The sequence below is a fragment of the Cibotium barometz genome, chromosome 20 (assembly GCF_041138505.1).
Source record: "Cibotium barometz isolate CiBa-2024 chromosome 20, ASM4113850v1, whole genome shotgun sequence".
NCBI lineage: Eukaryota > Viridiplantae > Streptophyta > Polypodiopsida > Cyatheales > Cibotiaceae > Cibotium > Cibotium barometz.
In genome coordinates this window covers 26,291,066-26,317,651 of record NC_141065.1, presented here as the reverse complement: position 1 = coordinate 26,317,651, position 26,586 = coordinate 26,291,066, and the positions used below count along the sequence as shown (strand labels likewise).

At 40.2% G+C, this 26,586-nt stretch overlaps 1 protein-coding gene and 1 pseudogene across 1 annotated transcript; both read left to right on the top strand.

Moving 5' to 3' along the window:
* Positions 1-2,871: 2,871 nt before the first annotated feature.
* Positions 2,872-6,049, top strand: LOC147627716 (uncharacterized). Its single transcript, XM_086815116.1, has 2 exons — positions 2,872-4,871; positions 4,966-6,049. Exons 1-2 carry the CDS (start codon positions 4,433-4,435, stop codon positions 5,151-5,153), a joined length of 627 nt encoding a protein of 208 aa, XP_086671242.1. The 5' UTR covers positions 2,872-4,432; the 3' UTR covers positions 5,154-6,049.
* A 1,032-nt stretch (positions 6,050-7,081) lies between these two features.
* Positions 7,082-7,873, top strand: LOC147627715 (thaumatin-like protein 1 pseudogene; annotated as a pseudogene).
* Positions 7,874-26,586: the final 18,713 nt, after the last annotated feature.

The window sequence follows — 26,586 nt, the reverse complement described above, 5'->3', positions numbered from 1 at the left end:
TATATACGCCCATCATTCTAGGGCTATCTTATCTTTCTATTGTGAGACTCTCTATTGAGTGCAGTTCACCTCCTTCGTCGTCTCCAAGCTGTGTGCTTTTCTCTGCAACCCTAATTCCAACAGCTACAGTTGCTATGGAAATGGAAACCCTGAGAACTTATGGTTCATATGTTGTATTCTAGCTCAGACAATGATCCCGGGGAGTCCACTACATAGAATCCCAATATAAAATGTGCGTTCAAGTGTGGTATTAAAAAATCCCCTTGCCTGTGAATTTTAAGGGGGATAAAACTATCCCTTTTCTTTAAAGAGACTTACGAGTTTGTTTCAAAATTGGATTTAAATACCCCTCACGTAAATATATTTCTATAAATTTATTTAATTTTTTGGTAATAAAACCCCCCTCCTGATGAACGCACGTGGTATGCTTACATATGAGAAGGTAGACTCCCCGGGACGATGACTGTTATCGTGCTTGAGCACAAGTAATACATAGCCTTTCGAGGGGGGGTTGCCTCAAAATATCGGCCCTCAACAAGTGTCATCTCAATTATGTTTTGCTTATGCTTTGTTTATGATTTATGGCTAATCTATTCAATTGTTATGCAAATTCATGTTGTTGTTGCTAAAAGTTATCTATTTCAAAGAAGCCAATTCTATTTCAATATAGCTTTGGGAGATACATCTAAAGTGACTAGATACATCCAAAGTGACTAGATACATTTTGGATGACATAAGTGCTTAGGTCACTTGATAGAAGCGAGGGGTTGGAGATAGTTCTCACATAGCAATGGATATGGATGATTATATCCAACAATATGAGACTAGGTCTAATGAGATTACGAGCCTTTGGCTAGTAATCCAAATCTCTTTCGAGCTTAGATCAGTGGTCTAGCTTGTTGCTTCCAAACTATTGATTGAGTGGCCGACATTGGTAAACCAGGTCTAATCTAGCAGGCATTAAACCTCTGATTGGAGCTTTATGAGTCTCATTGGATAAGGTCTAAGCTTGCTTGCTGAAAGGCTCTAATCTCATGATGATCTGGCAAGAGATGAGACTAGGTCCAATGAGATTATGAGCCTTTGGCTATCGAACTCTCTTTGGAGAGCCTAGGTCGGCAGATTATGAGCCTTTGGCTATCGAACTCTCTTTGGAGAGCCAAGGTCGGCAGACCGATCTAGCTTGTTGCTTCCAAACTATTGATTGACCGGCCGACATCGTACTAAGTTTGATCTAGCAAGCATCAAACCTCTGATTAAAACTTGCGAATCTCATTGGAGCCTAGATTAGAAAAGGCAGAGAGATAAGGGAGAGCTATAAAGAGGCTCAACAGTGCTGATTTTTGACATGTAAGGGTGCCCGTCAAAATATAGGTTTTTCATAGTATTTTACTATTTTTCACACATTTCAGTGTATTTTTTGATGACCATATTAGATTTTCACCCTTGAAAAACGAGCAAAAATGCCAAAATAGGTAAAACAGGCGTCAAAGAGCAACCTTAGTTTGAGTAGCTTATATAGTAAAGAATCACCAATATAAAAGCCCCAAAGTTCAAACTTCAAGAAAAAAAGGGGTTACATTTGGCTTATAATAATGTATCATTGCTATAAAAGTCCCAAATCATCTCAAAAATGTAAAAATAAAAACAATGATTTATTTTTATTTTTTTTAAATGGGCATTGTCCTTCAAAACTCTTTGGAGGGATTCGCATGCAGGCCTTATGGCAAGGATATGCTGCACCATCATTGGCACACGAAAGTCTTGGGAGGAGGGGGGTGGCTCAACTTTGCCTCTTTTGTTAAAGTTGAGGGTTTGCTAACCTCAGCAAGTGGGGGTAAACTATGCCATGTGCGAATCCGCTCTTAGATTTTTGGTAATTTATAAGGTTTTTTTTAATGTTTAACTCTAATGTTAGTGCTGGAAAAATACCTAGGTTAAACCTGGGCCTTGAAATAGGGTACCCAAATCCTAGATTCGGTTTTGGGTGTTTAATTAATTAGTGGAGTTAGAGCCCCCCCCCCATAGGCCCTTTAAAGGTGCAGTTAAGGGGCCCTTCATAAAGGGAATGACCGCCCCATAGGCGTGTCTATTTCCCTGGACCCAACTCCACGTCATTGAAGTGGTAACCACTGCATTTTTGCTCTGGGGTACCCACACCACCCCCCACACCTGTAGAACCGCCTTTTGAACCTGCAATCACAGGTGGAGCCGGTTGATGGTCGTGACTCCTCACTCAGAAATAGAATGGCGTCCACGCGTTGCCCATGCAATTCGCTGTTGCACCGCCATGCATTCAAAGATGAGGGGAACGCCTTCTACTGCTGTTGGGCCGTGCTGCGCTGCTTCAGCTCATAGTGCTCCTACACATTGATTGTTGTTGGGCCGTGCTGCGCTGGTCCAGTGCAGGAGCTTGAAGAGCCGCCATGCGAAAGTGACGCAGAGGTGTGCATTTCCAGTGGTCCAGTAGCGCACCCTCCCGACCCCCCTCTCTCATCTCTCTCTCTCTCTCCCCAATCGCCCTCTCTCAGGTACGCTCTCCAATTTCCATAGTTGTGGACTCTGTAGTCTCCTTGTGCAAGTAAACCACCATCCATGCCTACTGCACAAGAAAGCGCAAGAGAGAGAATGTACTGTAGCTGGACACTCACACCGAGATCGGGCAGAGAGTCGGGGGGAAATTTTGACATGTATTCCTGCTGCATGCACAACACAACAAAAATATCCTGTATCCATATCCAGAGAGAGAGAGAGAGAGAGAGAGAGAGAGAGAGAGAGAGACGCGTGCACACACACACACACCATAGTTTTTTTCATATCGTATGGTAAATTTACCATGCTTTCGTACTCGTATGGTATTTGGCATATGATACGCGTATGATATGATCAAAACATACTTACCATACTATATCTATATGGTAAATTGAAAAATTATCTATGTTTAACCTTGATCAATAGCCAATGTTGTGTATAAAGTTTTTCAAGCATTGGTTGTCAAGTTTTTGAACTGCAAACACTACATAGTTGTTGCATGTAGCATGTTTTTTCCTACCCTTTATGAAATCTGACGAATGGAATTTCTTGGGGGTCTCAACCATACTTTTTCCATACTTCCATACCCGTATGCGTTTGCCGTATGGTTGCCGTATGGAAAAACTATGACACACACACACACACACACACAGCGTGAAAGGAAAAAGAGCTATCTTATGAGTATCTCGGCTTACTGCACCTAGAAGGATCCACTCATGCTGCAAATGTTTGACACAGTTTAAAGCATTTTGCATATGCCCTGCTTAATGACCTTCCACAACTAAATAGTATTTTTGCTTGTTAAAAACTCGACCTTCTTGATGTTTTAACAACTAGTTCTTCCGTAGATGCATTATCCCCATCTCCTTCACGAAGCTTACAGTCTATTTCAGAGCTCTCATCCTCCAACTCACTTTGGGTACTACTAAACGAACTTCAGCACTCTGTTGCCTGGTCATCAAATATTCGTCTGGAATCCTCTTTAGCTACAGGGTTAAATATTTCAATGCTTGCACCTTCACTCAAGCTGATTGTAGGCGAACGAGTAGCAACCTTTTGCTCCCATGCATTCATCTCACTGATGACTGTTGTGCTTTCCTTTGCCAGGCTTTGGTCCTCAGTCTCTTCAGCCATGTTACCATCTGCTCATTGTGTTTGGCATAGTATCCGTCTCTTCATTACGTTCAGCAAATGCTTCAGCAAACTTTCCTTTTTTTGAACATACATTAAAAAAATGCAGAATTATATTAACAAAGTTTACTTTATTATAACACTTCTTTGCAATATAGAGCTGCTGCAATATAACACTGTTTAATTTATCCTTTTGTTTTTCAGGTTAACACACAGTACGACTCCCACCATGGGATCATCTCGTCCCCTCGTGGACCTAAACAGTGCTTGGCTAGACGACACCGATTTGGTTCCATCATCCTATCCACTCATGGATAGTCAACTTGATGATGATGCTCACAATATCAATGTGGTGACGACGTTGGGTGGCGGCAACATCCCAAATCAACACCTCAGCACCTCTTCGCAGGACCCAATGGATCTCTCCCAAATCCAAAGAACCCCACCCTCGACACCCTTCACAAGTCTCTTAATGCGAGGCCTCTCGCCTCCCCAAACTCCACCATCAACACCCTTTACCAATCTATTAATGCAAGGCATATCCCCTCCCCAACCTCCTCCACGGGTAAGGCACACTCCAACTCCAGCAATTCCTCCTAACTCTTTATCATTTTCTCATGCCAGTACCTCTAGGCCATCTCTAATCACTCCTCCATGAGGCACACCACCAGCTCACTCCGCCCCTTTTGGATCCCATCGATATGCCAGTACTACCCCGCCGACCCCCTCGAACTCCACACAAACAAATAGTGCAGTGCAAGCTCCAAGCATGAGCACTCCACCATCACAACCAGGGACACGCGTCAACTGGCGTACACATGAAGTTTTAATTTTACTTGAGAGCAGGAAAGCATTGGAACTACCCCAAGACGAAGGGGGGATTTATGCACGCTCACGCGATTGTTGGCACTGCATCTCGGAAGCTTGTCGAGCCCGTGGTGTGCATCGCTCCAAGAGCCAGTGCAAAACTAAGTGGGAGCGTCTCCATTCCCTCTTTACGAGGGTGAGGGACTACGAGCGAAGGATTCCATCAGCATGCAATAGATTTTGGCAAATGGACATGCGTGAACGACGCGCAAAGGGACTTCCCACCGAAGAATTCCAGTTTGAAGTCTACGACAAAATGGAACAGCTTTTCGGCGGGAGGCGAAATGTTGATGTCGACGAACTTTTGTTTGATTCTCTCGACGAGGAGACCACCCCTCTAGGTATGCTATGTTCTTTGCATTACGCTGCTTAGTTTTGCTCTCTTTAATCCTTTGAAGTTAAAGTACACTTGCTATGGTGCTATTGACAATGTAGGTGATGAGGGAGACAACACCAATACAGAGACACCCCATGGAGAGCATGCTAGCATGAATATGGAGCAACCACCACAAGACCCACACGGTCCTACAACAAGTAGCGGCGCGTCCGTCGATGATGGGCAATCAGGTGGGATAAAGCGCAAACGGCGTGAGCGCACAACTGCTACTACCTTGAAGACATAGCAGAGTCTTCTGAGAGAATAGCCTCCTTCCTTGACACCTCCAAGAATAGGAAGGATGCTAGAGAAGAGGCTCGGGCGAGGAGAATGATGAAGCTTGAGTTGGCACGCCACGAAGTTGCCCGCGATAATGGGCAAGCACTCTGCTCATCCATAAACAACCTTGCTGACTCCATAAGGTCCCTCTGTGGTCTGCGCAATGAAGAACCAAGGAGTCCATGTGTTGGGATAAGCCCAACTTGTGAATGGTGCCTAGCTATGAGTCTTGCATAAATTGGCTAGACCGGAGGTCTCTAACACCTTAAGGTTTTGGGGTCTGGATGGCTAGGCCAATTTGTGGAACGTCGCAGTTAAGCGCGCATGTGCGACGACAGTATTGGGAGGGGTGACCTCCCGGGAAGGGTGCCCCAGAGATCCTACAAGTGGTATCAGAGCCATGGTTGAAAATCCAACCTCTGAGTCCATGGAGACGGCCATGTTGATGGTGATTTCAACCTCTGAGCCGGTTGGACCATGTTGGTGGGGACAGGTGAGTCCCAAGTTTGGCTTAAGGGGGCGGTTGTTGGGATATGCCCAACTTGTGAATGGTGCCTAGCTGTGAGGCTTGCATAAATTGGCTAGACCGGAGGTCTCTAACACCTTAAGGTTTTGGGGTCTGGATGGCTAGGCCAATTTGTGGAACGTCGCAGTTAAGCGCGCATGTGCGACGACAGTATTGGGAGGGGTGACCTCCCGGGAAGGGTGCCCCAGTGATCCTACACCATGAAGGGCTCATGTTGCTGCTTGCTTCTGCATGGTTTTTGCTTTTCTTCTCACGGTTCATTATTAATGCTTTTTTTTTTCATTTGTCACAAATCCCTGGTATCATTAGAAAGTTTTCAATTTGAAACCGTTTGTATTTCCAACATGGATCAGATAAACTGTATGTCTCTCTCAAATGTTTGTGTTCTATATTGGCAATGTACGCAGGGTGTCAGTTGATAATGTTTTAACCGATGCTACTGTCATACATTCCATAAAAGCTGCTGTCATTAGCTTGATTACCTATTTCCCTTTACTCTTTGCCATGCTCATATATTACCGATTTCATCTGTCATTGTTCCTATCTCCCATACTGACATATCCATCATACATTCCGACAATTAGTTCAGTTTCTTACTTCATTGTCATTTCCTAGTAATTCTGCGATGTGAGACCGTGTAATGGCATACAAGCGCAATTCATATTAACATGGGCCTTGTAAACAAGTGTGCCTCACAGGGATAAGAGCTTCAGTGGCCAGCCATTTTGATGTAGTGGCACCTCAAGCATGGCCACAGGGACGCGCCGCCTCATCAGCCGCCTCACATGGCGCCGCAGTGACACCTCTGGGCCAAGCATGTGATGGGATGAGTAAAAGCGTCTTACAAGCACATACCCTGCTTTTGCTTTTCATCTTCATTAATTAGCACCATTGATTTAGAGCTTTGTGTCAAAGTTTGTTGCTTTTCATCACTACTTATAGCACTGCTACCTCACAGCAGCTTATACATGGGCATAAGTGAAGGCCTGCACTAACACACAAATTAAATGTTCCCTCACATGCATAGGGAGTGCTAAGGCTGCAAGTAGTGCAATGCAAATGTTCACATCGTTCAGCCTATCAAATGTTCACATCGTAAAAAGAGTTTTGAGAAGTTTGGAACAAGAAGACGTGGAAGTGCGCAAACTTGGATAGGCGGATTCAGCTCACCATATGCTTACCATGCTGCCTTAACCGCTCCTAGAAGTAGCAGAAATATAACATTGATACTGACAACATTCATATACAATAAACTTGATCTGGCATTCATTGAAACACTAGCAACAATCGTTCAGGGCCTTGTTGAAGTTTTATGGAAAACTGAATTCGTTTCTTCAGCGTTGATAATCAATTGAATTTGCATGTGGGCAATGCACACTGTGTGGCCCGGCACTCTCTCCAATGCGGGATCCTCATTGCTCGCAAATGGAGGATTTGAACTCTCACCCGGCCAATCCGTTAACATCCAAGCTCCATCAGGTTGGTCCGGGAGGCTCTCGGGCCGAACTGGCTGCAAATTCTCCTTGTTTGGGGTTGGGAGTTGTGCCTCGGGTGATTGCGGTGGCAAGCTACAATGCCAAGGCACAGGTGCCGCTACGCCAGCAACATTGGCGGAGTTCACAATTGCCGGAACCCAAGCAAATGTGAAGCAAGACTTCTATGATGTTAGCCTGGTCGACGGGTACAACATCCCAATTGTTGTGGTGCCAGTATCGGGCTCTAGTGTGCGCGGGACTTGAATATGAATTGTCCGGTAGAATTGCAAGTGGTGTCGGAGGATGTTGGAGATGGAAGGTCGTCTATCGTGGGGTGCAAGAGCGCGTGATGCATTTGGAGAGGCCGAGTATTGCTGCTCAGGAACGTATGCGAACCCAAACACATGCAAGCCATCCACATACTCTCAAATGTTCAAGTGAGCTTGCCCAAAAGCTTACAGCTATGCATTTGATGATCCCACAAGCACCTTCACTTGCACCAAAGCTGATTACACTATCCTCTTTTGCCCAACCTCTTCAAGGTACCTACTTGCTCCTAACTTCATTCAAAGATACACACACACACACACACACACACACACACACACACGACCAATTTATTACAAGTCACTGGGGTATTAATAAAGGTTGAAATATCTATTTCTCCAAAAGAAAACACCTTGGTAATGACCAACACACACACACACACACACACACACACACACAAGACCAATTTAGTAGAGTCTTAATCAAGGTTGATCAAATGTATACATCTCTTAAACTAAAGACAAAGACCTTGGTAATTTGACCTACCTCAATCTTTACACATTTTAGTAATCCCACCCTTAATCAAAGAGTATGTTAAAGAGGTTGAGAACTTGTTTTCTAAGCCATACATATTATACACTTGATCAAGGCTGAGAGCTTATCAAAAGTGCAGGGATTTAATATTAAGAATTCACTACAAAGCAAAGCATGCACTACAAAGCAAAGCATGCACACATAGCCAAACATGCATATAGGAGTACAGTGGAGCTACTAGAACCCAATGTTGTGATATACAAAAATGTATCGCAAATCAATCCATATGACCTGCACACATATAGGAGTACAATATGTCTCTGGTGTCAGCGTCTTGTTGCATGTCCACCCCATCGGAAGGATTTGTGGTCTCCTCGCACCCATCACACTCATGTCCCTCAAAAGCACCAAACTGCAACCAAATGTTGTGAAGAATGCAACATGTTGCAATAATCTTTGGCAAAAGCTCGATGTCAGGATGTTTGATGCATTGATGCAGGTAACCCCACATCTGCTTCAGATGCCCAAATGTCCTCTCAACGACAATCCTTGTGCTGGACAACTTGAAGTTAAACTGTTGTGTTTTCTCATCCGTGTCTGGGCCAGGAAACGGTGTGACAAGCCACGGTAAGTCGAGGTATCCACCATCAGCAACAATGTACTCCCGTATGCAATGCCTTGCATGCTCAAAGGAAGGCCAATTGAGGACCGTGTTTGCCTGAGCCTTCTCAAAAAGCGAGGAGTTCCTGAGAATACGAATGTCGTTGCATACTCCAGGCATGCCACACATGATATTCAGGAATCGCATGTCACTGTCGACCACTGCCTACAAAGTCATGGAGTAATTATGATTCCTGTCATACCAATGGGCATGTACCTCACCCTCAGGTAGCTCCATGTTGATATGAGTGACATCTAGAGCACCGCAACAATTAGGGAACCCTTGCTTCTTCTGGAAGCCATCTTTCACATGTTGCACCTCCAATAGCCTCCTTGGCCAACGAATGAAAGTGGAGGTATGTTTCAACATGGCTGCAATGAATTGGCGAAAGACCCTGCTTACTGTAGAACGCCCCATGCCATAAATATTTGCAACATTATGTATTGGTCCTCCAATTCCTAGGAGATGCAATGACATTGCCACCTTCTTCTCGACAGTTAATGTTCTTGATGGGACTGCCTCCGCAATTTGTCGAGGGATTGGTTTCTGTTGCAAGTCCACCCGCAGCAAGTCGCACACAAACGCAAAGCACGTACAAGGAACTCTGATGTTCTCCTCGAAGCAGATGTCATCTCCTTCGGTGTATTGGAAGAACGTGTGCCAATAGTGTCGGCTTCGTGGTTTGACATACCACACCCCCAAGGCAGATTTTTTCTTGCGTCGTCGAGCAAGCGCACATGCAGCCATGCAATTCACAATGGAAAGCATAACCTCCGTAATAACCTCATCAGTATCTTCGTATGAATCATGGAGGGTGTAGTCTTCAGTTCCATGAAATAAGAACTCGATCGAAGACTGCCAATGTAGCAATGCTATCGTGACTACACTGATAGCTGCACCAATGACTCTCTCCTGAATTTCTATGTCATTCATGGTGCCCCTGTAGCGGCTAAAGTGGCAAGGGAGATGCGGAGAAAGAAGAAAGGCGGGCGAATGAAGAGATCTGTGATGTCTAAAATGAGCAAGGATGTAAATAGTGCCCGTGTAGTAGGGAATTCAGCAGCTTGTTTGTTGTTTGCTGATGTAGGCTTGTGGGAAGGACAAAGAGGGTTGCCTTAAGGTTAATGTGGCCGGGCAGCCAAGCTTCTTCCAGGGGTGAGGAAGAGGAAGCACTATGCACACCATAGAATTTTCCCAGAGAAGGAGAGCGTGCACAGCCTTAATAAGTGTAGCAATGTGAATGAAAGGGGAAAGAGCTGATAGTGATTTTGTTGCGCAGCCAGCAGGAAATCATAACGAAGGTTAGCGCCTATGGGGGGGGGCTCTTATACTATGGACGTATTTCAATTCTTCTCTTGTCGAGAGAGAGAGAGAGAGAGAGAGAGTGAGTGAGAGAGAGAGCGCTCTGAAATTTGCAGGTTTAGTGGTAATAGCCATGGCTATGGTGATAATTTATGATTATTGTAGTTAAGATGTCTTCCTTTAATAGACTTTTCAACAGCACAGATATTAGAAGCGCACAAAAAAACACAAATACAACTATTTCTCTGCATGGTGGATGTAGGAAATATTATAGCTAAAGTTAATAGATCAGGTGTTTGCTCGAATGTTGTGTTAGCTATGGAGAAAATGGCAGGAGGAGAAGGACGAGGAGGGGGAGGAGGAGGAGGGGCTCTATTGTTCATTATGACGGCGCTGCAGGAGTAGGGCAATTTGGGTGCAGGTGGGACTCGGGAGGTTGGTCCGTTGACTGTGGACGTTGGTAACCGGAATGCAGGCTGTTATATGGGGCGTGATGCACGCAGGTAGAGGGGGGATGTTGGAGACTTGTAATGGCTAAGTCCAGTAGGTAGAATTAGTATTGACTAGCTTTGGCATGACCCTCACAATATATAAACATACATACATATGTATATATATATATATATATATATATATATATATATATATATATGTATGTATGTATGTATATACATACATACATACATACATACATACATACATATGTATGTATGTATGTATGTATATACATACATACATACATACATATATATATATATATATATATATATACACATACACACACACACATACACACACACAAATAAATAAATAAATAAATATAAATATACATAACACACACACACATACACACACACAAATAAATAAATAAATAAATATAAATATACATATATATATATATATATATATGTATGTATGTATGTATGTATGTATGTATGTAGGTATGTATGTATAGTTATGAAAATAAGAGGAATTACTTAGTAGCAATAGTGATGCATGCAACAAGAGAAGGTATCACGCATAAGAGAGAGAGAGAGAGAGAGAGAGAAGAGAATTTGACACAAGATATACGTGGTTCACCAATTATGGGAAAAGAGCCACTTAGTGCTTTAATCTTCAAATTGGAATGGTTACAATGAACCTTGAAGCATCCTCTATGCTTCACCCTATCTTGCACTCTATGAGCTCTCACAATACTACTTTCATGTGAAGAAGAGGCCTTGTTTTATAGAAAAAGGAGGTTCCCTACAAGACAAGGGAAATCACCCCATGTGTGAAAACCGCCAATGTGTGGAAAACGTCCACCTTCGGCCGTCCATTGACTGCCACCCGTGGACCACCCCCGCCGACTACCGGCCACCGCCTTTTGACCGTCACTGTTAAGCTACTTTCGGCTAGCCATATTGTAATGTCCCCATTACTAGGCCTTATATATATCCAAGCCTATCATGTTCATATTTGTTAAGTCAATAAAGATGGTTTTTTTATCATCCTTGTGCAAGTTTGTACCCTTGTGCAAATCTATGCACACTTTGAATGTCTAACTAGTTAACCATTGTACAATAGTTGCTTAAATGAATAAGAGTACCTTAGGATTTGAAATTTAAATCAATAAAGGAACCTTGGGATAAGAGTGGATAAGAGGATAAGATTGAGCTGATGAGACAACTCAAGATGGAAAAAGGAAAGTCGACTTTATCCTATTTTCTATTGGACAGAAAAGGGGTTATAGTGGGCTAGTCTGGGAAAGGTAATTAAAAAGGTGGCTAGGTAATTAAGGAAAGGGGAAAGTGGGGGAAAGTCTCCCTTATCCTGAATCTGATTGGTCAAGAAAGGGGCTATGTCACGCTACCAAAGGAAAAGTTAATTAGCTGCTGGGCAGGTGATTAAGGACTTGGGTCAACAAACTTAGTCAAACTTGCCTAAACTGCCCAAAATGGAGCCCCACTTGTAAAATTCAAAATTTATGGAGTCCTAATCACTTGCCACATCCTCCCCTACTACCCAGTCAGTTGCCTTGGAGCCCAAGTCATCCCAATGGCGTCCTAGTGGTATCCTAGCTGGCCGGTACAGTCATCAAGCCTAAATTTTTCTATAAATACCTCCCTCCCCCCTTCATAAAATTTTCATAGCTTGAATCCTACCCCAAGCTTGAAGGAAGGCCATCACCTTGCAGAAAATACTGAGAATATTTTCCTTACATAACAAAATACTTGCGTGGTAAGATTTAATGAAATTTTTCATTTTTCATGAAAAATTTTATGACTTTATATTATGTTTTCATACTATACTACTCTATTATGTGATTACTCTATTACATGCATAATTCCAAAATTATGCTTATTTATTTAACTATCCTAAAAATAATATTAAAAATTCTTAAGTCATTTGGGGTTTCATATTAGCTATGCATATTATTTTTTCAACTTCATAATAATAAGTGTTGTATTCTCTACTACACATAAGTAATGCCAAATTTCAAATTTGGATTACTTTATTATTTAATAGTAGCAAAATAATGGTAGAATTTCTTTAGAAAATTAGCCATAAATACAAGTCTAAATAATTTATGCATTTAATTATATAAATCAAAGCTCTTAGGCTTAGTGAATGTGTAGTAATTTTCCCAAGAAAAATTAATAATATTTAGACATGTTAAATGCATTAAGTAAGCTATTTTTAATTAATTTCTTAAGGGAAAAAAAGCTAATTATATTGGAATTTAATTAGATAATTATGGTATGTTAATTAGGTATGTAATTATACTATAATGATTTAAAATCAATAAGAAAAATTTTTAGTAATGATTTAGAGCCAAATTAGTGTCATTTTTTATCATTTTTGGCTATTTTTATGAGCTAAATTAATATTTTCATGAAAGGAAAATTAGTAAAATTAGTCCATTATGAAAATTCTAAGCTCTTTTATTTATCCTAAATTTTTTTAATTTTAAAACTAAAATTTTAATATTTTTTATGCATTTTTAGGCCTAAAATGCTATTTTCTACTTTTTTTTAAAAAAAATAGCTAAATTTTTTTTAGGAAAAAACTAGAAAATTTAGAATTGAGATAAAAATTTTAGCAATGCATTTTTGATATCCCTATGTAAAAATAATGCTTAATTCACCTTGATTTTTCACTATTTTTGAGAATAAAAATGAAGATGGCACTTAAGCGCATGCAATGCACCCCTAATGCCGAGATGCAACCTTTGGATGCTTCCTTAGCACCACAAGTGAAGGAGTGCCCGTCCAAGCAAAAAATGTGGTTGGTGTCCTAAACCTTTAGATTTATTTATTGTTTAATGGTTTAATTTTACGCTAAGGTAGGCTAATAAAAGTAGAAGGAAAATGATAATTAGAAAAACATTAGAGTGATTGGACATGAATACAAAGACTTGTTTTTGCACAATTATTTTATATGCATGGTGATAAGGGTAACACATATTGCACCCACAATTAAGGTTTGTGTGCTTGCGGGTTGCACATGGTGCATGAATTTCAAGTTATTAAGGGGGGGAATATAATTCCATTTTAACGTTTATTAATACTATTGGTATGGGACAATAGTGCTAATAAACTATGTGATTCTTTGTACCCCAAACTGTTTGGACCGCAAGGTCAAAAATTATACTTGTTTTATGATTAACACCCGCTATTTGGGCAGGGTGTTGAACCCTCGGTTCTAGAGGGGCTTGATGGATGCTAACCCCTAAGGCCATCGAGTTTGGTTCCCACTAGGTGCTGGATAATTGGGGGCGGCGGACCTAGGTGGGTGAGCTGCTAGCTACCTTGACCAAGGAGCTAGTGGTGGATTGGCAACCATGAAGGTTACGAACCTCTCTTATGGGGAATGGATGCTTAGCAGGGGCTCTAAATGTCTTTGTCCACCTAGAATGGAGAGGGAAGGGTACCCATGGATTCCACTGGGACTGAATTCTAGATAAAGCAATGGAAAGGTTTTATGTGTATATAACCACCTAGGGAACTTGGGTTGAAGGTGGGGTATATACATCCCTCGTTTTCAATTAAGGTCTTTGCTTTAACATACATTGTTCTAAGGTTTATAATAAAGGAACCTTCTTTAACATGTAAATAGTGTGGTACCCATGGATTCCACTGGGACTGAATTCTAGATAAAGCAATGGAAAGGTTTTATGTGTATATAACCACCTAGGGAACTTGGGTTGAAGGTGGGGTATATACATCCCTTGTTTTCAATTAAGGTCTTTGCTTTAACATACATTGTTCTAAGGTTTATAATAAAGGAACCTTCTTTAACATGTAAATAGTGTGGTAGTAATTAAATAAAGATTACTCTCTCTAAAAGAAAGTGGGAGATCGATACCCCAACGACACCATTCTATGGTTGGGTGGACCCAATCAGTCGGGTAAACTTTCCAAACTATTTTAGACTAGGAACTACCTCACCTTAGGGGACAGTATAATTCTTTGAGCCTTGGGGAGCCGAGAGTTGTACCTTAAACCAAGGGTGGATCTTTGGGGAAAGAGTTCACGACTGTGCCTTGCATTGATGGGAAAAAAGAAGTGAATTTCATGAACCAAGGGTCAATCGCACAGGATATTTGACTATCCTAAGACCATAAGGCTTTTTAGATCTCTATGTTTCCCCTGCAAGATAGGGCTAGGGTTCTCTCATACACTCTCTTTCCAGCATCCAACAGGTGTTTGGAAGGTATTTGCATGGGATCGTCTGAGCCTTGGTTGTCTAATCATGCGTATCCGAGTCCTTGGGGGCTCGGGTACATTACACATGGTATCAGAGCAGTAGTTTTGACCTTGGATAAAACCTAATTGTATGTGGATTTTGACCTCGAGAAATTTCCTTGGTGGTTCATAGGATGGAGACTTGGCATTGTATACCAAGTTTCTTATATTCCACTTGATGTTCCAAAGTGCATGTGATTCACCAGACTATAAGGTGCGTAATCGGATGATGCGCATAGTCAATAAGCTAGTACATCCCTACTACAATGGAAAATTTTACAAACAAACACGTCAAGATTATTGAGATCAGGGAGAATACATTGTAATTGATGCAAACCAATTGACAACTCTTAAACAAAACCTGAAGAGGATCAAAATTGTAGAAAAGTTAAAGGTTATTCATTTATATTGGTTCCAGAGAACAAAGAACCCAAATGCTCAAATCATCATTGACGGTGAGTTAATTTTGCAAGACAAGTGGGTCTATGATCAAGTAATAAAGATCCTTCATCCTCATTGAGTTGTATTTAGAGATCTTCCACTCCCAGGAATGCCACGATTTCCTTTTGAGTACTGGGTACTAGAGACTAACCTAGGAGCACCCTTTTATACTGGTCTTTTTACTGGGGAACATTTGTCCAAGGAGGTCTTGGGCAAATACTTTTTGTAAAAAAGGGATCAAACTCAAGTCCATGTATATATCTTTTGAGATGAATAAAGATGAGTGATTTTCCTAAGATGTGCTTAGATGCCAATAAATCCAACTGTGATTACTGCCAGAGTGTACACCAAAATCCAAGAGAAGAAGCTCTTATTAAAGCAAGCCCAACCACCCTCATTCAATGGAGAAGGTTCAAAAGTCGAGCAAGATGTAGAAGTTTGGGTTGAAGCCATGTCAGATTACTTCTCAACTGCTGGAACTATGCCCACGAATCAATCTATGTTAGCCAGGTTTCGCTTAATTGGAGATGCAAAACTCTAGTGGAAATAGTGGTGCAAGGACCAAGGAGTTTTGGAAGACTCCCAATCTTGGGAGAATGTCAAGGATATGGTGAAGGGGAGATATTTACCCCCGGCACATGAAGCCATAAAGATGAATGAGTTCTTTGTCTTGAAGTAATCTAACCTAACCTTGGAAGAATACTATTCTAAATTTGTAACACTGCGGAGATATGCACCAGCCCTATCTAATGACCAACAAGTTGCACGCTTTTGTCAAGGCCTCATTGAACCCTTGAATACAAGGTTGGAGGCTATGGGACCCTCTTCAATCCAAGATGCACTTATAAGGGCAAAGCCACTCGCAATTGAACTTATCTTTACTCCTATAGGTGGGAATTCATCCCAAAATGCTCAAGCACCTCAGTTAAGGTGTAACCAAGTAAATCCCCAACCTGCTCCATTTAGGCCTCGTGTTTATTTTGCAAATGAGGCTAGAACACCCCGTGGAAATTGTTTTCAATGTGGAGAATTTGGCCACTATCAACGAGATTGTCCAAAACTTATATGTCCAGTTCATACACCTCAAGCTGGAAGAGGTGGACGTGGCAGACATAATGTGTGAGGGCCATGCCAAGGCTAGTCAATGCCAATCCTACTATTGGACTCGGCCATTACCAGCCTCCGACATCCCTCCCGCTTGGGACCGACACCAAAACAAGACTCCTCCTGCTCTTCGATGCCAACCCAAGGGGGTGTCAAAACAGCAGTCTCAAACCCTTCAAATTTCCCATTCCTAAATTTCCTCTTTACTCAATAAATAAAACTTCCCCTTTACTCGAGGTCATCCGTCTAGGAGCGTACTCAACCTTTCTAGGGCCAACTGGAGGGAGCAGCACTTTAGTTGTTCCTCCTTGGTTCAAAGATTATGCTGCTGGCTCACTCCATCTTTCAGGAGATCATTGCTTTTCCATAACGGTCCCCTAAGAGGAGGGATTTCTTACCTCTGTGCTACACGCCTTCCCTCGTTCCCTGTTTAATCCCCACTCCGTAAAATAAGACCCCAATCCCCTGGAGAAGAAAAATTTGAAATCAACGTCCGGCCAACAAAAATACCCTCCGGACTCCACCCGCCCACCGAACCATTCCAACAATTGTCCACTTTCCCAAGGTAGTACTATCTACTAAGAATACAAGATTGGAAGACAAGGGCATACATTGTCAAGATTGGAAGACAATGACATACATTGTCAAGCAGCAGGCAAACTGTTGCATACCCTTGAGTAAGGGACAATTGGCTGGCCGTTCCCGCCAATTTTTCCTGATAAGATTTTAGTTCCTTTGTCCTTATATTTATACTATTTACTTGTAGCTAATTTTCCTAGCTAGACATGCAAGCACATATACTTCTCCCAAGATTCCATCCTCAATAGGCCATGTACTCTCGGTCTCCTCTGCCACATGCAGGCAGCGCCTGACACATTATATACTTTACTCTTCTTAAGTTTGGGAAAGGCTTATAGTAACCTAATCAATGTATTCCTTTTAAGTTTTTCCTATGCAGAAGTTGGATCGCCAAGGTGTTTGGCAAAGAGGATGACCATAGTTCCTAGCCTTTCCAGGTTCCTTTTTCCTCAAACAAATTCAAACAAGATTCCTTTTTATTCACATCTCCCATCTTTTATGCATAAAGGCTTGAGCAAACAACCGTTCGACTCCTTCCTTCCCCGGCAAGAGGTCTCAGGCTCTCTACCCAAACCTTAACTCTACGACAATATCGGCATCAGGCTTACCCCGAACTAAGCCGTTTTCCGATCCCAGTTTGCGGGTCCTTCACCCGATCGGGGCATCTACTCAATGGTTCTCAGCCTTAGCCGAAAAGGCTCTAACCCAAGGAGTCTCACGGACTCATTCTCCGTGCCGGCCTTTTCCAAGAGCTCAACATATCATAAATTCCACGGTTATCAACCCTAGCCAGAAAGGGTCAGTCCCCGAGAAATTCTACGGACTTCATCCGCACTGGCCTTTTCAAACAGGTTAGGGATACACCTTAGTAATCCTAAGTTAGATACTATGTTATGCTGGGTCATCCTCTAACCAACTTCTGGGTTCATTTTTAACTTTACTTTGAAAAACAAGACTTCAACATTCAAACAAATGTTTACTCGAATCAAACAAGCGGTGGTTTCAGAAGGTTTGAATTAGGTTTCATCGTTCTTTTAGTTTACCCTCGATTCCTACTCGTATCCCAATTTTTTTTGTTGCATCCATTGCCATCCATGGGGCGACTCCATGGAAGCTGTGGGAGTTTTTGGTTCAGGTGTTCGTGGTCACGACATCCACGAGACCATCCCCTTGCTCCCCCCTTCCCCGTGAACTTGAATTGAATACAAGGAAGTTCCTACTATAAGTTTTTTTTAAACACATTTTCCTTTGCACGTTGTTTTCTATATTTGCACGTTGTTTTCTATATTGATTTAAAGTGGTTCCCCACAAACAAGTTCTTTGGGACTAATGAGATTAATTTTAAGGTTCATTCAAAGAGCTTAAGGATTAACCTTAACTTGATTGCATTAATCTTCATTGCAATAGAAAGCATACCTGGCATTGCTTATGAAGAGGATTCCTTTGCTTAATAAGGTAAGAATAGATCATTTAATTTTGGTTTGAGAGATTTACTTGAGAGTGTTGCCATTGCAGAATTGAGTAGTTAAGTAGCCACCATAGCAAGAGTGAAAAGAGAATTCTTCCCTTAAGATTAACTTTAATCTTCCTTAAGATCCAAGATGATTTAGGGTTGCGAGAAGTGATTAGATCAAATAAGGTAACCTTAAGAAAACCCCTAAAACTTTATGGTTATTAAGAGAGGAAACTTAGGAAGCTCTTTGATTGCAATAACTTGTGTCTTCCTATGAATCTTTATATGGCTTTAGCTTTGGTAAGATTGTTACTTGAATTGAATCCTACTTTAAATAATTACCCTTGAGTCAAGAGAGTAGAATCCTTGAGTATTTACTTATGGTTCTCCTCAATACTTGATGAGGTGAATCCTATCTACCATTTAGATAATGCATTGTGTGTGTGGGGAACAAGAGAAGAAGGAGGTGCGACCATATCACAAGACCACTTAATTGCCTAGCCTTGATGAAAGAATATACATTTGGGAGGCTGCAAGCTTAAGCTTGACCTCGTTTTGAAAGAATACAAATTACATAAAGGAAATTTAGGATCCATCCTCTTGATTTAACTTGACATACTTAATTGAAACACTTTCAAATCAATTATGCTCTTAAGTGCCTAATGCAAGTTTCATTCAAATTGGGGAATGGGTTTCAATGATGCAAAATGATAATGGTGGAAAGGCACTCTTGATTAGGGATGATTTAATTCTTATCTTCCTTTAGTGAGCTTAACTTCAATGAGAAGATTATGAGAAAGCATTACCCTATCCTTGCTTACCCTTAGTTAAACTTCATACAAGCTTCCCAAGCTTCTTGAAACCTTGCTTTACTAGTATGCATTCAAAACTTCCTATGAATGGGAAGATGATTCTTGCATTATGAAATACTTCTTTGCTTAAAAGAAAAGTGAGTGAAAAAGGATGAGAAGAATGAGAGATTATCCCTTTTATCTTCTACTTGATTCAATGCAAGACTCCTTAACATTGAGACTTATGAAAGCAAGAAACTTACACATACCTCACTTCTATGAATGAAGAGACTTTTATGAATGATTAAGAGACTTTAATAAAATCAAGATTATACCCTAATTCCTTCTATAATGAGAAAGCCCTTTCCTAAAGTATACAAGACCATGCTTACACATTACCCTCTTCTTGAAAGCCTTCAAGAAGTGAATCTTTCATGACCATCATTAATGATTTAACTCATTTACTAAAAAAATATTAGGAGAAACATGCGTTCCTTCCATTACTACCTTCAAAACTTTCCTTCTTTATGACATGAAATAAAGAAATGAAATAAAAGGTATGAGCATGACAAGTTAGGCTAATCTCTTTGAATAATCAAGAATGCCCATGTCTTATGCATATGGAAAATTATAACTCCTTTATGAATGCAAGAGAAAAAAAGAAAATTGATTTATTTCTACCCTTTCCCCCTTCTATGGTTCACAAGCAACAAGAGGGTTATGCATAAAATTATGCATAATAATTCTAAAAAAAATTGGACATAACCTCCCCTCTTTATGCATGATTTTTACCATAAAACAAGAGGGTTTTCATTACCCCTTATCATAAGATAATAAATGAAAGAAATAACTTGACTAGAAGCTTTAAATTGAAAGCATAACACTTAATCTTCATGCCCTTAATCACTTATCAAGAACAAGACATAAACTTTGAAAAGATAAAGAGAAGACTATGTATGAAAGAAGCATAAGCATATAGCTAAGAAGAGGGTTTCCCTCTTCTTAAAGAGGCTTACCTTGATGTATTATTGATGCTCCTTGCTTGAGGAAAGGGGTGAAAGAAGATGGTTAAGCTTGAGGGAGAAGCCTTGACGTGAAGAGGATGCCCTTTGATGAAGAGCTTCAATGGAGAAGCTTCATTTTCCCTCTACTTCTACGGCTATGTAGAGCCTTCAAATGGCCTCCAAAATGAGATATGAGGCTTGAAATACAAGGATAATGGGGTTAGGTAATGGCCAAAGGGTTCTCTTGAACCAAAACATGAGCTAGCAAGGCATGAGATGAAGAAAAGAGCATGTAGGTGAAAAACGAAATTAGCATGGAAGAGGGCAAGCTCCTAGCTCACAACTAAAGAAGCGGCTATGGCCAAGCTACATAGGGTTTGGTTAGCTATCATGGGGGCAAGCTTCCCCTAGAATCTCATGAGCAAAGAAGAAGGGAGGTGAGAGCTAGAAGAGAAGAGGGTTTCACTCACAAAGCAAGCTTTCCATGAAAGCTTCAAAGTGAAGAAATGAGAATGAGAGTTAAAAATTTTACAAAGCAAGGGGTCCTTTATATAGCAAAGGGGCTCCCCAAAATACACTAAGCCTCTAGAAAGTTCCCATAAGCCCCCATTCTCCCCTCTTGAAAGGATTAATGAAGAGGTCTTTCAAAATTCCCGCGGCTCACTATCTTAGGAACGAACCCGTAAAATAAGCTATCTTTTAAAATTTCCTAGATTTTCAATTATTTTGGGCATTGGCCACTGCAATTCATTAAATCATGTTATTTTATCTTGTTTAGAACTCTCAACTCATATGGTAATAGCTGGCCTTAAGAAATTTGAGAAAAAGACTTTTTCTGTCCCGGAAGTGCCAAGTAACTCAGTCTGATGAGGAATTTCTTTGATTAAAGACTTAGAGAAGCTTGATATTTTATTCTTAAAGGATAAGTAGCCCTGGGGGAAGGCCATTACATAATGGAAATGGAGGACGTAATGAAAACAGAGGAGGTAATGGAAACGGAGGACAAGAAAGATGACGTGGAGCAATTGCCCAGGCCAATGCTGCCAACGTCGATGAACCCACTCTTGCAGATGTAGTTTAGAGTCGGCTACTTTTTTATTTTGGATAGCTACCTAGGTGTAGGTATGTTCAAGATGAGGACATCTTGACCCTTTTTAAGGGGGTTTGAATGTAATGTCCCATTACTAGGCCTTGTATATATCCAAGACTATCATGTACATATTTGTTAAGTCAATAAAGATGGTTTTTTTTATCATCCTTGTGCAAGTTTGTACCCTTTTGCAAATCTATCCACACTTTGAATGTCTAACTAGTTAACCATTGTACAATAGTTGCTTAAATGAATAAGAGTACCTTAGGATTTGAAATTTAAATCAATAAAGGAACCTTAGGATAAGAGTGGATAAGAGGATAAGATTGAGCTAATGAGGCAACTCAAGCTAGGAAAAGGAAAGTCAACTTTATCCTATTTCCTATTGGACAGAAAAGGGGTTATAGTGGGCTAGTCTGGGAAAGGTAATTAAAAAGGTGGCTAGGTAACTAAGGAAAGGGGCAAGTGAGGGAAAGTCTCCCTTGTCTTGAATCTTATTGGTCAAAAAAAGGGCTATGTCAAGTTGTCAAAGGAAAAGTTAACTAGCTGCTGGACAGGTGATTAAGGACTTGGGTCAAACTTAGTCAAACTTGCCTAAACTGCCCAAAACAGAGCCCCACTTGTAAAATTCAAAATTTCTTGCTTTATATGGAGTTCTAATCATCTACCACATCCTCCCTTATTGCCCAGTCAGCTGCCTTGGAGCCCAAGTCATCCCAGTGGCGTCCTAGTGGTATCCTAGTTGGTCGGTATAGTCATCAGGCCCAAATTTTCCTATAAATACCTCCCTCCCCCCTTCATAAAATTTTCATAGCTTGAATCCTACCCCAATCTTGAAGGAAGGCCATTACCTTGCAGAAAATATTGAGAATATTTTCCTTACATAACAAAATACTTGCGTGGTAAGTAAGATTTAACAAAATTTTTCATTTTTAATGAAAAATTTTACGATTTTATTTTATGTTTTCATACTATGCTACTCTCTTATGTGATTACTCTATTACATGCATAATTCTAAAATTATGCTTATTTATTTAATTATCCTAAAAATAATATTAGAAATTCTTAAGTCATTTAAGGTTTCATATTAGCTATGCATATTATTTTTATAACTTTATGATAATTAGTGTTGTATTCTCTACTACACATAAATAATGCCAAATTTCAAATTTGGATTACTTTATTATTTAATAGTAGCAAAATAATGGTAACATTTCTTTAAAAAATTAGCCATAAATACATGTTTAAAGAATTTATACATTTAATTATATAAATCAAAGCTCCTAGGCTTAGTGAATGTGTAGTAATTTTTCCAAGGAAAAATAATAATATTTAAATAGTAAGCTATTTTTAATTAATTTCTTAAGGAAAAAAATAGCTAATTATGTTGGAATTTGGTTAGATAATTATGGTATGTTAATTAAGCATGCAATGACACTATAATGATTTAAAATCAAAAAGGAAAACTTTTAGTAATGATTTAGAGCCAAATTAGCATATTTTTTATCATTTTTGGCTATTTTTATGAGCTAAATTAATATTTTCATGAAAAAAAAATTAGAGAAATTAGTCCATTACTAAAATTCTAAGTTATCTAATTTATTCTAAATTTTTATAATTTTAAATTTGAATTTTAATATTTTTTAGATTTTTTAAGGCCTAAAAATGCTATTTTCTACATTTTTTTTAAAAAAACAGCTAAAAAATAGGGAAATACTAGAAAATTCAGAATTGAGATAAAAACTTCAGCAATTCATTTTTGATATCCCTATGTAAAAATAATGCTTAATTCACCTTGATTTTTCACTATTTTTGCGAAAAAAAATGAAGATGGCACCTAAGCGCATGCAACACACCCCTAATGCCAAGATGCAACCTTTGGACGCTTCCTTAGTGCGCGCAAGTGGAGGAGTGCCCATCCAAGAAAAAAATATGCTTGGTGTTCTAAACCTTTAGATTTATTTATTGTTTAATGGTTTAATTTTATGCTAAGGTAGGCTAATAAAAGTAGACGGAAAATGATAATTAGAAGAACATTAGAGTGATTAGACACGAATACAAAGACTTGTTTTTGTACAATTGTTTTATATGCATGGTGATAAGGGTAACACATATTGCACCCACCACAATTAAGGTTTGTGTGTGTGCAGGTTGGGTTGCACATGGTGCATGAATTTCAAGTTATTAAGGGGGGAAATATAATACCATTTTAACGTTTATTAATACTATTGGTATGGGACGATAGTGCTATTGGTATGGGACAATAGTGCTAATAAACTAGGTGATTCCTTGTACCCCAAATTGTTTGGACCGCAAGGTAAAAAATTGTACTTGCTTTATGATTAACACCCCCCAGTTGGGCAGGGTGTTGGACCCTCGGTTCTGGAGGGGCTCAATGGATGCTAACCCCTAAGGCCATCGAGTTTGGTTCCCACTAGGTGCGGGGTAACTGGGGTCTGTCGACCTAGGTGGGTGAGCTGCTAGCTACCCTGACCAAGGAGCTAGTGGTGGATTGGCAACCATGAAGGTTACGAACCTCTCTTATGGGGAATGGATGCTTAGCGGGGGCTCTAAATGTCTTTGTCCACCTAAAATGGAGAGGGAAGGGTACCCATGGATTCCAATGGGACTGAAGACTATATTCTAGATAAAACAGTGGAAACGTTTTATGTGTATATAACCACCTGGGAAACTTGGGTTAAAGGTGGTTATATACATCCCTTGTTTTCAATTAAGGTCTTTTCTTTAATATACATTATTCTAAGGTTTATAATAAAGGAACTCGCTTTTACATGTGAATAGTGTGGTAGTAATTAAATAAAGATTACTCTCTCTAAAGGAAAGTGGGAGACCGGTACCCCGACGGCACCGTTCTATGGTTGGTGGGTGGACTCGATCAGTCGCGTAAACTTTCCAAACTATTTTAGTTTAGGAACTACCTCACCTTAGGGGACAATACAACTCTTTGAGCCTTGGGGAGCCGAGAGTTGTACCTTGAACCAAGGATAAATATTAGGGGAAAGAGTTCACAATCGCGCCCTGCATTGATGGGGAAAAAAGGCATGAATTCCATGAACCAAGGGTCAATCGAATAGGATATTTGACTATCCTAAGATCGTAAGGCTGTTTAGATCTCTATGTTTCCCCTGTGAGATAAGGCCAGGGTTCTCTCATGCACTTGCTTTCCAGCATCCAACAGGGGTCTGGAAGGTATTTGCATGGGACTAACTAAGCCTTGGTTGTCTATTATGCATATCCAAGTCCTTGGGGGCTTGGGTACGTTACACATATATTCCGGCGAGGAATATTTTGACAAAAAAGGAATATTCCAGTAAGGCCCAATCTCGAGCAAAGCTCTCAATCGGGGCTCGAAAACTTTGTTTTTCCAATAAACATTTTATTTTTCGATGAACAAGTTAGGGTTAATGCACATGGCTTCTCCTCATAATGGGGGCCTTACAAACGTGCATCTTAGAGGTGAAAACAAAGGATAAAAATACATTTACATAGAGTAAATTAGGCTCCATACATAACAATCTCCCACTTGGAGATTGATGTCCACTAAAAACTATGGCTCCTTTCCATCCTGGCTTCTTAACTTTGAATGCCAATTGAAGTCAAGCAGAAGCTCAACTTCTCCTTGTTAACCACCTTTGTTAACATGTCTGCAGGATTTTTACTTATGTGTATTTTGGCAAGCTTTAGCTGTCCCTCTTCCAAGAGAGTGCGAATGAAGTGATATCTCACTTCTATGTGCTTTGTCCGTGCATGATAGGCTGCATTCTTTACAAGATGATGAATGGCACTTTGGCTATCACTATTCAAGACACAATTGTCTTGTTTATGTCCAAGCTCCTCCAAAAACCTGTCAAGCCATAGAATTTCTTTGCTAGCCTCCGTGAATGCTACATATTCTGCTTCCGTGGTAGAGAGCGATACTATCTTCTGTAACTTTTAAGCCCAGGTTATCGTTGTGCCTCCAATAGTGAAGACATAACCTATAGTGCTTCTACAAGTATCTTTGTCACCTGCCATATTTGCATCAGCATATCCTTACAAACAAATGTTAGTTCCTCCAAAGCATAAAGTATGAGTGCTTGTTTCCCGTAGATACCTAAGTATCCATTTCAGAGCTTGCCAATGCTCATTTCTTCGATTCTCCATAAACCTGCTCACAACTCCCATTGCATGTGCAATATCTGGTCTTGTCCAAACCATAGTATACATTAAAGAACCTACTATTGAAGCATATGGAACTTTAGACATATAATCTATCTCATCTTGTGTTTTTGGACACATATCCTTGCTTAGTCTAAAGTGACTAGCAAAAGGTGTAGAAACTGGTTTTGCATTTTGCATTGCAAACCTTTCAAGTACCTTCTCGATGTACTATTGTTGAGATAGAGTTAGTGTATTCTTCTTCCTGTCCCTTGATATTTGCATACCAAGTATTATCTTTGTAGCACCTAAATATTTCATTGAAAAATATTTAGACAACTCTTCTTTTAGTTCTCTTATATCTAGCATGTTAGCACTTGTGATTAGCATGTCATCAACATACAACATTAAGATGATGGTTTTCCCATCTCCTAATTTCTTTATGTATACACAGTGATCCGAGTTGCATCTTTTGAATCCATGATCTAGCATAAACTTATCAAATTTTAAGTACCATTGCCTTGATGCTTGCTTTATGCATGTGCAAAAGTGCTAATATATACGCATTAGCGCTAATGCATGTGCCTTAGCACATTAGCGCTTTATGCATGTGCATAAGTGCAATGACATGTGCGTTAGTGCTTTATGCATGTGTATGTGTGTGCATGCATGTGTGTATGTGTATGTGTATGTGTATGTGTATGTGTATGTGTGAATATGTGAGTGTATGTGCTTGTGCATAAGCACTAATACACATGTGTGTGTGTGTGTGTATGCATGTGTGTGTACATGTGTGTGTGTGTGTGCACGTGTGTGTGTGTACTTGTGTGCACATGAGTTATCACTTTATACATATGTATAAGTGGTAATGCACACGCATAAGCAATAATGCATGTGCATTAGCACTTTATGCACATGCTATAGAGCTTTATGCATGTACAAAAGCGCTAATACACATGCATTAACACTAATGCATGTGCATTAGCGCTTTATGCATGTGCATAGGTGCTATGACATGTGCATTAGTGCTTTAGGCATGTGCATTGGCACATATGTGCTTATGCATATGCGCTAATGCTGGTGTATAAGCCCTTTATGCATATACATAAGCGCTAATGCTTGTGCATAAGCGCTAATACACACGTGTGCATGTGTGTGTATGCGTGTGTGTGTGTGTGTGTACATGTGTGTGTGTGTGTGTGTGTGTGTGTGCATGTGTGTGTGTGTGTACTTGTGTGCACATGCATTATCACTTTATGCATGTGCATAAGTGGTAATGCACACGCATA

Excerpts from the sequence above, each read along its gene's own strand:
- LOC147627716 (XM_086815116.1), top strand. The coding sequence starts at position 4,433 with ATGAGCACTCCACCATCACAACCAGGGACACGCGTCAACTGGCGTACA. Across the intron at positions 4,872-4,965 it reads CGAGGAGACCACCCCTCTAG|GTGATGAGGGAGACAACACC; the intron begins GTATGCTATGTT and ends TTGACAATGTAG.